At 40.9% G+C, this 15,457-nt stretch overlaps 1 protein-coding gene across 1 annotated transcript in view; it reads right to left on the bottom strand.

Moving 5' to 3' along the window:
* LOC126477096 (fatty-acid amide hydrolase 2-A-like) overlaps positions 1-14,998 on the bottom strand; it is a 241,253-nt gene extending 226,255 nt beyond the window's left edge. Inside the window, exon 1 of the mRNA XM_050103591.1 lies at positions 14,883-14,998. Coding sequence (XP_049959548.1) covers positions 14,883-14,973 — 91 coding nt within the window. The 5' untranslated portion in view covers positions 14,974-14,998. The remainder of the gene's footprint in view (positions 1-14,882) is intronic.
* Between the last annotated feature and the right edge of the window lie 459 nt (positions 14,999-15,457).

Here is a 15,457-nt window from a genome sequence, read left to right as displayed (position 1 = left end):
CCTACAGAGTAGATTTCTAGTCTCCAAAAAAGTCATTGTACTCGAACACAATACGTGTCCCAAAACTCCACAACTGATCGACGTTAGAGATATAGGTCTATAGTTCTGCACATCTGTTCGACGTACCTTCTTACCTTACTGTCGATACAACCACAACTGAGGGGTATCTGCTGAGAGGCCAGACAAACATGTGGTTCCTGAATAAGGTCTGCACCCTTCTCAATAGCTGCTGAGGCAAAAGTCTGGATAAATGACTGATCTGGCCTTGTAGCATCAATCAAAAGAGCCTTGCTACGCAGGTACTGCAAACGGCTGAAAGCAAGGGAACTACAGCCATAATGTTTCCCGAGTACATGCTGCTCTCCTTTATGATTAAATGATGATGGCATACTCTCGGATAAAATATTCCGGAGGAGAACAGTTCCACATTCAGATCCGTAGGAAAGGCTTATTCAGGAGGATGTCGTCATCAGGAGAAACAAAACTGACATTATACGGATCGGATCGTGGAATGTTAGATCCCCTATCTGGGCAGGTAGATAAGAAAAGTTATAAAAGGAAATCGTAGGTAATTTGAAGCTAGACATAGTGGGAATTGGTGAAGTTTGGTGGCTCAAATGGTTCAAATAGTCCTGAGCACTATGGGACTTAACATCTGAGGTCATCTGTCCCCTAGAACTTAGAACTACTTAAACCTAACTAACCGATGGACATCACACACATCCATGCCCGAGGCAGGATTCGAACATGCGACCGTAGCGGTCGCGCGGTTCCATACTGAAGCGCCTAGAACCGCTCGGCCACACCGGCCGGCAAGTTTGGTGGCACGAGGAACAGGACCTCTGGTCAGTTGAATACAAGGTCGTAAATACAGAGTCAAATAGGGGTATTGTAAGAGTGGGTATAACAATGAATAAGAAAATAAGAATGCGGGTAAGCTGCTATGAACAGCATACTGAACGCATTATCGTTGCTAACATAGACACGATAACCACACCTGCAACAGTAATACAAGTTTACATGCCAACTAGCTACGCAGATGATGAACATATTGAAGAGATGTATGATGAGATGAAAGAAATTATTCATATAGTTAATCAAGACATAAATGAAGACAAAAATTTAATAGTCATGGCGAACAGGAATTCATCAGTAGGAAAAGGAAGAGAAGGAAAAATAGTAAGTGAATATGGACTGGGGGAAAGGAATGAAAGTGGAAGCAGCCTGGTAGACGTTTGCACAGAACATAATTTAATTATCGCCTACACTTAGTTTGTATATCTGGAAGAGACCTGTAGACACCGGAAGATTTCAGAATGATTATTTAATAGTTAGACAGAGTTTTCGGAACAGATTTTAAATTGTAAGACTTTTCAGCGGCATATATGGACTCTGACCACAGCTGATTGGTTATGAACTCTAGATTAAAACTGAATAAACTGGAAAAGGATAGGTAATTAAGGAGAGCAGACGTGGGTAAGTTGAAAGAACCAGAGATTTCCGAGGGTTCCAGAAAGAGCATTAGGCAGCGGTTGACTACAACAGGTGAATCGAATACAGTAGAAGACGAACAGATGAAGTAGTGAAGGCAGTAAGATTAAAATAGGTAAAAAGACAAGGCCTAGTAGAAATCGTTGGATAAGACAACAGATATTGAATTTAAATGATGAAACAAGAAAATTTATGATGCAGAAAATGAAGCAGGCGAACGGGAATACACACATTTAAAAACTCAGATTGACAGGAAGTGCAAAATTGATAACCTGGAATGGTAAGAAAGCAAACGTAAGAGATTAAAAGAATATTTCACTAGGGGAAAGATGATACCACTTATAGGAAAATTAAAGAGGCGTTTGGAGAAAAGAGAAGCAGCCGTACGAATATTAAGACCTCAGATGGTAAACCAGATCTAAGTAAAGAGGGGAAATCTGAAAGGTGTAAGGGTGTGTAAAGGGTCTATACAAGGAAGATGAACTTGAAAGCAATATTATAGAAAGGGAAGCGGGCGTAGATGAAAATGAGGTGAGAGATACGATCCTGCGAGAAGAATTTGACAAAGCTCTGAAAGATCTAAGTTAAAACAAGGCTCCGGGAGTAGACGATATTCCGTCAGAACTACTGGTAGCCTTAGGAGAACCAGCCATGACAGAACTCTTCCATCTGGTATGCAAGATGAATGAGATACGTGAAATACTCTCAGACTTCAAGAGGGACGTAGTAATTACATTTCCAAAAAAAAAAAAAGCAGTTGCTGACAAGTGTGAAAATTACTATCAGTTTAATAAGTCACGGTTGCAAAACACTAACACGAATCCTTTACATAAGAATGGAAAAACTGGTAGAAGGAGAATTTGGGGAAGATCAGATTTGGATTCCGGAGAAATGTAGGAACACCTGAGGCAATACTGACCCTCAAGCTTATCTTAGGAGATAGGTTAGGGAAAGACAAACCTACATTTATAGCATTTGTAGACTTGGAGAAAGCTTTGACAATGTTGACTGGAATGCTCTCTTTCAAATTCTTAAGGTAGCAGAGGTAACATACAGGGAGCGAAAGGCTGTTTACATCTTGTACAGAAGCCAGAGGGCACTATAAGAGCCGACAGGCATGCAAGGGAGGCAGTGGTTGAAAAGAGAGTGAGGCACAGTTGCAGCCTATCCCCGATGTTATTCATTATACGCACTGATCACGCAGTAAAGGAAACCAAACAAATACTTGGAAAGGAATTAAAGTGCAAGGGGAAGAATTAAAAACTTTGGACTTTGACGATGACATTGTAATTCTGTCAAAGACAACAAAGGACTTGGAAGAGCTGTTGAATGGAATGGACAGTATCTTGAAAGGAGATGTAAGATGAACATTAAAAAAAGCGAAAAAAGGATAATGGAATGTAGTCGAATTAAATCAGGCGATGCTGATGGAATCAGATTGGGAAACGAGACACTTAGAGTAGTAGATGAGTTTTGCTATTTGGGGAGCAATGTAACTGATGATGAACGAAGTAGGGAGTATATACAATGTAGACTGGCAATGACAAGAAAAGCATTTCTGAAGAAGAGAAATTTGTTAACATCGAATATAGATATAAGTGTTAGGAAGTCTTTTTTGAAGGTATTTGTCTGGAGTATGGAAGCGAAACATGGACGATAAACATTTTAGATAAATAGAGAATAGAAGCTTTCGACACGCGATGCTATAGAAGAATTTTAAAAAATTAGATGGGCCGATCACGTAACTAATGAGGAAGAACTGAACAGAACTGGGGAGGCAAGATTTTTGTGCCACAACTTGATCGGTTGATAGGAAAAGTGCTGAGACATCAAGCTACCACCAATTTAGTACTGGAGGGAAATGTCAGAGGTAAAAATCTTAGAGGGAGACCAAGAGATGATTACAGTAAGCAGATGCAGATAGATGTAGGTTGCAGTAGTTATTCGGAGTTGAAGTGGCTCGCCCGGGACAGAGTAGCATGGACAGCTCCATCAAAACAGCTTCCGCCTGAAGACCACAACAACAACAATAACAACAACAACAACACCTCTTGAACTAGGTGTCATACAGCGTATATTTTTGTAAGTATATTCAGCGACGTATGTGGATGCTGTCTGCTAAATGTGTTGAGAATACAATTAGTACTAAAGCAGTAACAAATTAAAGCGCCAGGCTTCATGCGGTAGTTATACTACATGAACAGTGAAAATGTAGTAAGCGTCAAACTCTTTTCCTTTCATAATTTTGTGGGGGTTGCCAGCAACAGAAAATTTCGTAAAAGTTTGAAATTATGTGCAAAGTTTGTTGCAGGTTACTAAGTCCTCTCATTGTCAAATACTGGACGACAAAAGTATGTCTATTCACGCGTCATGGGGCTACAATGCCTTTTCGCCCCCACCCCTTTGATAGGTAGGTGGTTCTTAACCCCACAGTGATTCTTTCCAGACAGTGAGTGAGATGTATACCGAGTGCAGTTGAAATCGGTCCCGTGGTTTAGTAGGAGATATGGAACATACATTTTTATTATATGTATGGATGACGTACTACCTGGTAAAAACTGCACAAGTATACAGGCACATCTAGTTTTCAAAGTTCAGAAATGTAAAACTGTGCACTTCATAAAGTGCACAAAATTCGTCTCCTCTGACAGCTTCACTGAGTGAAAGTTGGAATCAGTCAACTGATACATATACATGGATGTAAGAATTTGTAAAGATATGAAATGGAATGATCACATAGGCTCGTTGTCACTCTTAGGTAATAGAGGTGGCAGATTTCGGTTCATTGACAGAATACTTGTAAAATGAAGCCAGTCTACAAGTCACATGTGTGTTCGTCTTAGTGTATTACTCAAGTGCGTGGAACACGTACCAAATAAGACTAGCAGGGAATATTGAAGTACACAAAGAAGGGCTGCACGAATAGTCACCGGTTTGTTTCACTCATGGAAGAAATTCGCGGAAATGTTGGAAAATATGCACTGGCAGACTCCTGAAAAGACGCAATATATTTTACGAAACACTACATACACAGTTTCGAGAGCCAGTATTAAGCGAACAATCTAGAGGTTTTCTTCAGCTCCCTACGCGTCGCTCATCTGCGAACTGTGAAGACAAGGTCAGACTAATTACAGAACGCACGGCGCCATTTAAGCAGTCATTGCTCCCGCTCTCCATACGCGATTGCAACGAGAAGAAATCCGAACATGTAGTATCATGCTAAGTATTCTCTGCCATTCGCTTCACTGTGGTTTGCAGAGTATGTGTGAAGATGTGGATGTATAACTGTTAAGCCAATGGCTGTGCGTTCCTGAGTTATAGTTGTTTTTGTAATTTTCCCCTCATTTATACAAATTACTTCCTTCGTCTTTTGCCCTTCTTCACAAGTACTTCCGCAACAACTTTTCTCGAGAATCTACACTGCTTTGCAAAACTTAACGATGAGATAAAAGTAACATAACGTATTAACAACTCGATGGAAATGAATGAATGTGCAGGAGCTTGATCCGTCTCTAATGATGACCCAATCGTCCTTCATTCTTCAATTCAGGTCGTCGTAACGTTAACGCGTAGCCAAACTAGACGAGCACATGCAACAATTCCACAAAATGCTGCTTTACGTCTCGTTCTTTAGGACTGTATCATAACATGCTAGGAAGTTTCAAGTTGACCACTGTCTATAAACATCCAGGACAATGAAAATCAAACAGTGCAGGCGTCCGTTTCACTGTCATGCAAGTAATCGTTATTATAATCCTGAAGACGCAGAGAAAGTTATTATAATTTAGCGACTTCAAACTGGCATTGGAACTTCTAAGGTGATTCTTAATTTGCCTAGAACTGAGGCACTGAGGGGAGAAACAGTATTGCCGAATACAGTATATGGAACAACTTCTCATCTCCTTTCCACAACACTACATGAAACAGACAAGGTATAGTATTCAATGTACTCCTTACTACATAACTGTGCCACTGTCAATGAAACAGGTCATGCATTTACAGCAAAGTTTTGTTTTTCTCTGCCAAGTAAACCACTACTGAACAATAAAAACTACAGAATTTGCAAAATTATAGGTTGCCACTTTGAAGGCTACTCTTCCACATTTCTACCGATAATAACGTATAGAATAATGGGAGAAAATGAGCCATATTAGTCTAAAATCATTCCAGGTTTAAAGAAAATAAAGGAACCACAAGTGATTCTGACGTTTCACTTAGAAATGGTTGGAGAAGTTTAAGAAGTACTAGGATGTAGACGAGGTTTTTCTGAACTTATAGAGAACCTTGGATACTGAAGTTGGAAAGATGAGAAGAATGACGTTGAAACACAGTTACAAACACGTTATTGATAACATCTGCAAAACCAGAAGTCGTAGTGGTAAAAGTCCGAAACCAAGAAAGACACGCAAGCGCAAAAATTGCATCAAACAAGGTTGATTGCATCAGCTTTGTTACTTAAGTTTCAGCAGTAAAGGATGTACATAAGAGAAATAAAAATATACGGGGATTGGCCCCAGGACTAAGATTTACAAATGAGATTTATAATTAAAGAACAAGCAGAACTGTTAAATGCAAGTGACAAACTATTTTTCACTGATCAGCAATGGAAAGTAACGAGAAGAGCAATAACAGTCATACTAACATCAAAACTGCGAAAGGAAATATTAGAATAACTGGAGAAATCCTGACGTCATCAAATAGGGAGCGAGAAGTCTGTTAGACGTTAGGATTTGACCTGCACGTTAGTTGGGATTTTCAGCAAAAGATAGTTAATCGTGTTAAATAAATGAGAAACCGTACGTATGAAACAAGCATCGTAAGAGTGGAAGAATCGGGAAAAATTAATCGTAGTTGTTGGATTGCAGAAGGATACCGAACTAGACGGTAAAATACTACGTAAAGTGTATTAGGTAGAACAGAGAATGAGCTAATATTGAGATACAGAGTGATGGAGCACATGCTAATGCACAGAGGCATCTTTTAATGTACGGAAGAAAAGAAACGATGAAACGTCGCTTACTTTAGATATGCTGCGAAAGCAACAGCTGGAGGAAGCAAAAATCCTGCTATGGTCATCGCAGCATAACACAAAGGTCGTCGTTATCTATTCGTGCAATCTATCGACAAGTTTTAATATAAATATTCGAAAGAAAAGTATTGTTCTTCATAAGACATTTGAAAAAAGTACAACAAGTCTATATTTTCTGCAAAATAAGGACGTCACACGAAAGTCGACACATTGACCAGTGCTTCATTAATGTGTGAGAGAAGAATCCGTAATACTATGCATTTGTAGTAGCACAGAATAATGTGTTCAACACTTCTGGTCCGCTTTCGACAAAGGTATTTTTGTAGGTTGATTGCTACGAAAAGATCTCTACTAAACATCAGAATCCACTCACTGCAAATATGTAATGCAGTACAAATAGCTCAAGATAAGAAAACTTGATCCAGATCTTAACTCTACAGAAGAGAAGATAGTGTGAGGCAGTATCACGCAAAACTAGATATAGTGAATACGATGAAAGGCGAAATTCGAGAACTGGAAACTTTAGAAACAATGCTAACGCTGTGAAGATAGAAGGAAAAGTACCGAGAGGGATAAATAAAAATAAAATTACTAGACGCCATTAAGGAAGTAATTGCAATGCCAATAGGAAAATAACGACAAAAAAGTGAGGTAGAACTACCTTGTCTAACGTGCAACGAGGTGCCGTGTGCCGCATAGCTGGTTACGTCAATCGACTGCGGTATGCTTAGGTGTTCGTATGCACACGATCCCTACAATCGTTCAGTTGCTTGTGAACCGATTACCATCGGCACGGTAAGAGACATTCAGACCATCGGAAGATCTGCTGTACGAATCGTGACAAACATATTTAACGAGCTTGAGAGTGTTAAAGTCATGCTAAATAATCTGCAACGAGAGCCGCTAGAAGAAAGGAGTCCAACCTCATGGAAAAGACCAGCGCGAGAAAATAAAGCTGTGTTACCACGATGTGCCTCTTATACCAGGCTTGATGTAATAAATTATAATAGTGACATTAATACATGTAGATGCCATGCACAAGCCTATAACAAAGTTTTAACTTAGGAAACTTTTGTAAAGAGCTTCTCAGTACGTGTTTCGCCTATCTGAGGAAATGGTAGGCAACAAAATCCATGAAACTTTTGATAGCCCTAGAGATCCTGAAATTTTGTCTGTGTATACATCAATAATATGGAATAAGGTGAAACTTAAAATTTGTAGATTTTTTGCCATTTACCCATTTAATTCGCACGTTATCATTGTGTTCTGAACGAAACTATTTTTCGTTAACTTTAGTCACGAAATTCGCACTAGTCAATGATTGCTGTATGTTGCCCATAAACGTTACTAGAAATCAGTGAAGTTTTTCATTACGTTCCTGCGAACTGCTGGAATAGTCTTCGAGCTAGAAGAGAATTACTTTATTATACCAATGGAAGAACACATAGGCTACAGTGGTGTTCTTACCGTGGAGTATTACGTCCGCTATTTCTAGAGAGCCATTCTCAATTTATTTAAGTCCGTAATGTTCAATGGAAGAAATGTCTGAAGAGGTAGACCACCCAGTTGTTATACGCCTTATAACAAGTATTCTCTCATACGATTCAATAGCTTCTATCTTTTGTGTTAATCCTTTTCTTTCTTAACAGTTATATTGCTGCACTTTCTGGGCAGTTTTGTAGCTCCAATTAATACAAATGTAACATAACAGAAAAGACAAAAATAATCACAATTGGTGACAAATGCATTCAGTGCGTAAATACATTTTTACATAAAGAAAATTGCCGTTCTAGCAATGTACAGAATGTTTCTGTTTTAACAGTGTACAGAATTTTTCTGTTTCTTCTATTTTCCCGTTTGTTAGTTTTTTCCGTATTTTTTTCGTTCAAATTAAAAATATTAGTTAAAGCAAACTAAAACTTGAACTACTGTAACAGAACAGGGACCAAGAATTAATCAATGAGAAAAATGTACTGATTAAAGGATTCCTGAAGAGAATCATTTTTCCTTAGAATGCGACATACGGATCTCAGAGAACTGATGAGTGTAGTTCTAAATTTGAATTTGATGTTCGAAATGTTCATCTGTGTGTGAAATCTTATGGGACTTAACTGCTAAGGTCATCAGTCCCTAAGCGTACACACTACTTAACCTAAATTATCCTAAGGACAAACATACACACCCATGCCCGAGTGAGGACTCGAACCCCCGCCGGGACCAGCCGCACAGTCCATGACTGCAGCGCCTGAGACCGCTCGGCTAATCCCGCGCGGCCAATTTGATGTTCGATATTAAAATGTATCAACAGCGCTTCTGGTCACAGAGGCATGGAATAGAGGCAATAAATAATGTTGTAACAACTATCTTAATTCTTTCCATTCTGTATTGAAACATTTAGAAAGGTGTGGCCGTATAATGGTAATTTAGGAAATACATAAATTTTTATGAACAGCCACATTCAGTATATTTGTTTATTCCACGACCTGTTTCTAGATTTCACCTCAATTTGAAGTGTATCCATATAGCACATAAAGTTGGCATATACAGCATCCTGAACAATAATACTCGATACATACTGAACACTGTATTACTTACTTCATATGCTGCAGGGTTTGTTAAAATATTGACATTTCCAGTATTGTAAAAGCCGCAGCACGCAAAAATAATCTACCCCATATTTAAATTATATAAAAATACAACAGCTATTTGCGTCAGGAACATAATTATTACTATGATTCTCAAGAATTCCGACTCGCCGCATTCTCATACGCGATTGGACGCAATATGTGGCCAGTGAATGTTCACACGCATCCTTGATGGCTGCACGTCATGGTATTTCCTATCGAGGGAACAATCTTACAAAGGTGCAACGGCCGTATTATTAGAATTCTTCTGGTTTGACAGGAATGTGTACAATCTTGAAAGCCTGCAATGGAGCACCAAAGCAGGGGATTTAAAAATTATAGGTTTTCTGTGGTCGCATATAGGGACAGAGTATCTTGTTAAGATTTTATCCCCCGTCGGCAAGCCAGTCATAACAAATTGTGGTACAGTACGTCGAGTGCTGCAGTGTTCATTCAGAGAAATTCAGAGACTGTATGCTGTCAGTCGGCGTGGAATCACCGACAAGCTACAGGTGGTCCAATGGCATCTTAGGCTTTAGTGTATTTAAAGATAGAGGTACTGTCTACAGTTGTTGCCTTATCCACACGCACACAATACCGGTCATGAAGATACATACCGTTGCTCTTGATGATGACGGTCCGAGGCATCGTAACGAGACTCAAATGATATTAAAACTTAGCAGACACAAATACGTTTTATTTTTATGATGTATGTATGCAGACTAAAGCGACAAATAAAAATTTGTACCAGGGCCGGAATTCGAACATGGGTCTCCTGCTCACTAAAGATATGCGCTTTCATTTCACTGCATAACATTTTTCCGTCGAAGTTATGTTTTATGTCTTCTGAAGGTTTCACACATAAACAAGAACCTGAAATATCTTTCTTTCGATGCAACTTCTTTCGCTTATAGAAAACACTAGTCTTTCGTAGCAAGTTTACTAGCAATATATCCGACTTCTAATGCTCCCAGGTATTCTGTCACATAGTGTGTCTACTTTGTGCGATCTACATCTACAGGGTTATTACAAATGATTGAAGCGATTTCACAGCTCTACAATAACTTTATTATTTGAGATATTTTCACAATGCTTTGCACACACATACAAAAACTCAAAACGTTTTTTTAGGCATTCACAAATGTTCGATATGTGCCCCTTTAGTGATTCGGCAGACATCAAGCCGATAATCAAGTTCTCGGCGCAGCATGTCCCCATCAATGAGCTCGAAAGCATCGTTGATGCGAGCTCGCAGTTCTGGCACGTTTCTTGATAGAGGAGGTTTAAACACTGAATCTTTCACATAACCCCACAGAAAGAAATCGCATGGGGTTAAGTCGGGAGAGCGTGGAGGCCATGACATGAATTGCTGATCATGATCTTCACCACGACCAATCCATCGGTTTTCCAATCTCCTGTTTAAGAAATGCCAAACATCATGATGGAAGTGCGGTAGAGCACCATCATGTTAAAAGATGAAGTCGGCGCTGTCGGTCTCCAGTTGTGGCATGAGCCAATTTTCCAGCATGTCCAGATACACGTGTCCTGTAACTTTAAACCGTGAGATTGCACAAAACACGATAACTTTTGGTGAATTGCGAATTTGCTGCACGAATGCATGAGGATTCTCTACTGCCCAGATTCGCACATTGTGTCTGTTCACTTCACCATTAAGAAAAAATGTTGCTTCATCACTGAAAACAAGTTTCGCACTGAACGCATCCTCTTCCATGAGCTGTTGCAACCGCGCCGAAAATTCAAAGCGTTTGACTTTGTCATCGGGTGTCAGGGCTTGTAGCAATTGTAAACGGTAAGGCTTCTGCTTTACCCCTTTCCGTAAGATTTTCCAAACCGTCGGCTGTGGTACGTTTAGCTCCCTGCTTGCTTTATTCGTCGACTTCCGCGGGCTACGCGTGAAACTTACCCGCACGCGTTCAACCGTTTCTTCGCTCACTGCAGGCCGACCCGTTGATTTCCCCTTACAGAGGCATCCAGAAGCTTTAAACTGCGCATACCATCGCCGAATAGAGTTAGAAGTTGGTGGATCTGTGTTGAACTTCGTCCTGGAGTGTCGTTGCACTGTTATGACTGACTGATGTGAGTGCATTTCAAGCACGACATACGCTTCCTCGGCTCCTATCGCCATTTTGTCTCACTGCGCTCTCGAGCGCTCTGGCGGCAGAAACCTGAAATGCGGCTTCAGCCGGACAAAACTTTATGAGTTTTTCTACGTATCTGTAGTGTGTCGTGACCATATGTCAATGAATGGAGCTACAGTGAATTTATGAAATCGCTTCAATCATTTGTAATAGCCCTGTACATCTACATCCATACTCCGCAAGCCACCTGACGGTGTGTGGCGGAGGGTACTTTGAGTACCTCTATCGGTTATCCCTTCTACTCCGGCCTTGTATAGTTGTTTCAAATTGTTGAGGATAAAATAAAGAGATCAGGTCGTCTGCTGATCCATACAGACAGTCATTTATTCTCCCTCAGTACGCAGATGAAATAGCACTGGAGACAACTAGACCGTGTAAGATATAACACCCATTTTATTTCGTTAACGGATCAAGATATCGAAGCAAGTTTTCGCTAAATCATGGTAGGCAGAGGGGCACGGAATTTTGTTGCTTGGTAACAAATCTTAGCTCTGGTAGTATCCGGTACACTGAAGCAAGTACGTACCCTTTTTTTAAAAAAATATCATTCAAAAGCTCCTGAAAAGACAAGTACATTGACAGAACGCTTTTTCATGGCAGGCTCCGACGTTATATGTAACTGGACAATAAGGTCACCGCTACGGAAACGAAACACAATTCCTCTTGCCTCTACTTTACACGACTTACGAAAAAGGGCCAGCTACTATTTTTCATAAATGGGACAATATTCTGACTTCCGGCGTATCAGTAGTAAAACTTCAGTGGAGTGACCACATAAAACACCTAGTAGGAAAAACAGATGTCATACAGATTCATAGGAAGAATCTCAAGGAAATGTAACGAAAGAAGTGGCTTATAAGGCGTTTGTTCGACAGATTCTTGGATACTGTTCATCAATCTGGGCTCCTTATCAGACAGGACTGATAGATGAGATAGAGAAGATCCAATGAAGAGCGGTGCGTTTCGTAACGGGTTCTTTTGGTCGGCGAGAGAGCATTACAAAGATGCGCAACAAATACCGGTCGTAGACATTAAAAGAGAGGCTTCATTCATCATGGAGAGGTTTACGACTGAAATTTCGAGAGAGCACGTTCCCACGAAGAATCGGACAACATATTACTTCCTCCCAGATACATCTCGCAAAATGACCACGATGAGGAAAATTCGAGGTATTAGAGCTAATACAGAGGCTTCCCGAAAATCGTTCTTCTCAAGCTCCATTTGCGAGTGGAATAGGGATATGGAAAAAGAATTAGTGGTACCATAAACACCCTTCGCCACGCACCGTTGGGTAGCTTGCGGAGTATGATGTAGATGTATGTCAAATGTGCGTACGTACTCCTGTGTATGTGAATAACTTTCATTCTAAAAAGCGAACAATCGAAAAACTTTACACGACGGAGTCTGGCGAAGAGCCCCACTTGACCGCGCATCGACCATAACAGCCGAATCCGGCCAGCTTGTCTCCCAGTTTTAGCACTTTTTTCGTATATTTCTGCGTAACTTTTCAAAGCGAACAAGTGCTTTACCACCGTACTATTCGAATTCTATGAAAGAAAAGTATGTCGTTCCATTAAAAAAATTGTACTTGCTTCAGTATCCTGGTTGATGCAAAAGCTAAGAGGATCAGACATAGAACAAGATAACGGCCCGTTTCGTAATATCATTCACCGAAAACGTCGTTTCAATGTCTCGAATCGTTCACGAAGTAAAATGGGTATTGTGTCTTGCCGCCTGTCAATGACAGTAAGTTGCTGAGAGCAATTCAGAATCGTCACACACCGAGTGAACTTAAAATGACACTCTATGCCACAAAGTGAGATGTTTTACTCAACTATTGCGTAAATACGCATTTGTTTTTTACATTCGTGCTGCTAGTACCGCAGATAGACTATCGAGAGTGGTGATACCTCCTCACATGAAATTCGCAACTTTTACCAGTCCAAAAACATGAACTCTGCAACTTATCCAAAACTGTCCATATCCCCAGTATCCGAACTATTTAACTAGCAGCAGAACTTTGATTTTCTCTTCAGCACTCCCCACAACACATCAGTAAGCCGTATTCTAGCAGTCGAGCAATGTCAAGAATGGACGTTAAACACTAATCTTCCTTCTTTTAGCAATGTTAATCTAAAGAACATTATCACCTTTTTAACACAATGTTTACAAAAAGGTAAATTGTTGTCTAAACACCTTAACTGACAGAAGGATACGAAAAAGCGTTTAAAGAAAAGAAATTATATAATAAACCGATCCAACTGAAATTACTTGCATTCGGAAGGTATTTTTAAGCTAATTATAACGTTTAAACTTTGTAGGAAACACACTTCAGTAGGTTCAGTCTATCCATTTCACCATTTTGCGATGACACTGGTTTATTCAGGATGAAGATGGTTCAAATGGCTCTGGGCACTATGGGACTCAACTGCTGAGGTCAGGATGAAGTATTGTCTTTATGTAGTTTTCTTGTCACTTTTTGGAACAGAACAGGAGTTGACGTTATTTAACCGGCTGTAAGATTCTGTTTGTTCTCAAGAAATTCAAACAAAGAGTTAAAACGAGAATGAAAACTCTGGCACGCATTTGTCGCTCTCCAAAGTGCAGAGGACGTCTGCCAAAACCACAAGGAGAGAAGGACGCGTTTCCTCATCTATACAGTTTTCTATGAGGTAAATAGCGAACTGTGCAAATAACGGATCTTCTGGCATAACGCTCATTAAATTAATAAACCTATCTCCTACGACTTTATGATTGAAATAAATTAGAGAGGAGTAAAAATGAAGTCACTTCCCTTTTTCACCCACTAATTCCTTTCCTTTCTGTTCCATTTGTTACCAATTTCCCGTCAGTTTCTTGCACCGAAGATGAATCAGGAGTATGATTTCCGACGCGTACAGCCGGCCGATGTGGCCGTGCGGTTCTAGGCGCTTCAGTCCGGAACCGCGTCACCGCTACGATCGTACGTTCGAATCCTGCCTCGGGCATGGATGTGTGTGGTGTCCTTAGGTTAGTTAGGTTTAAGTAGTTCTAAGTTCTAGGGGACTGATGACCTCAGATGTTAAGTCCCATAGTGCTCAGAGCCATTTGAACCATTTGAACCGACGCGCACAGACAAAACATGATCGCTTCCTATTCTAAAATTTTGGCGTTACAGTTCTTGTTCTAACATCCTCAACCCTGATCACCATTATATTTCACTTTCCAACAAAATCTGAAGCTTTTCGACGAAGACAGTCTGGCGCCTTTCGCTATACATTGCTATACGTTACTGTACTTACACAAGATTCTCCATCTTCAGTATCACTATAGTACATATGTAAAAGCGTTCACTAGTAATTTCCTTTCTCTGCTGTAGATACTGCACTAATAGGCTCGTATCTGCTGCCAGCTACAAATTACGTTCCCAGACGCACCTGTCTGGCGAAATGCCGGCTCTTTTAGCTGAGCGGCAAGTTGCGGAATTCGATTAGCAGATCCTTTCTCGACCTTTACCGAGCCGTGGAGTTCGTGTCCGCCCAGTCGGCCAGTGCTGAACGACAGCCAGCGGCAGGTGCAGTACGTGGGCAGGTAACTCACCGCGTGTGCAGTACGGCGCGTCTCCGGCCTGCGGTGTCCGCCAGCGACGACTGCCGAGCCGCGCTCGCCCGCCAGCCAGCCAGCCGGCCATCCGCCGCTGCCCGCTCCGGCCTTGGCCTTCCCTGCAGTAGCGCGCTGCCTCTCGCTTTCTGTGGCCTTGCCCACCGTCGTACGCACAGTGGGCAATACTGTGACGTGACACTCTGGGTCTTCCTGTTTTCCGTCTGATGGCCCAGTTACGCAGCTCAGGACAGCACAGCTTGGCAGATGGTTGTCGCAATGACGGAGGCACCTGTCGTAAGACTGTGACTCGTCGCGGAGTTATTTCGATAATTAGCGTATTTTTTAACATATTGCGTCCCCTCGATGTTTTCTTATCCTATACGACCAAAAAATTTCGCGCACTCTACTAAACTTCCCCAGAGCGACTTCTTACTATGCATCCGCGGCTACGTGCGTCAACATTACAGACGTAATGTCTCTTGGAATGAGTTAAGGGCGAGAGCTTGAGTGCAGCACTACGATAGGTAGTCTTTATTCGGTCGGTCATTAGCCTTCTGACTGCACTGAAATCG

This window comes from Schistocerca serialis, chromosome 1 (assembly GCF_023864345.2).
Source record: "Schistocerca serialis cubense isolate TAMUIC-IGC-003099 chromosome 1, iqSchSeri2.2, whole genome shotgun sequence".
NCBI lineage: Eukaryota > Metazoa > Arthropoda > Insecta > Orthoptera > Acrididae > Schistocerca > Schistocerca serialis.
Note: the sequence above shows the minus strand (reverse complement) of the source record. Positions and strands in the feature narration are given on the sequence as shown.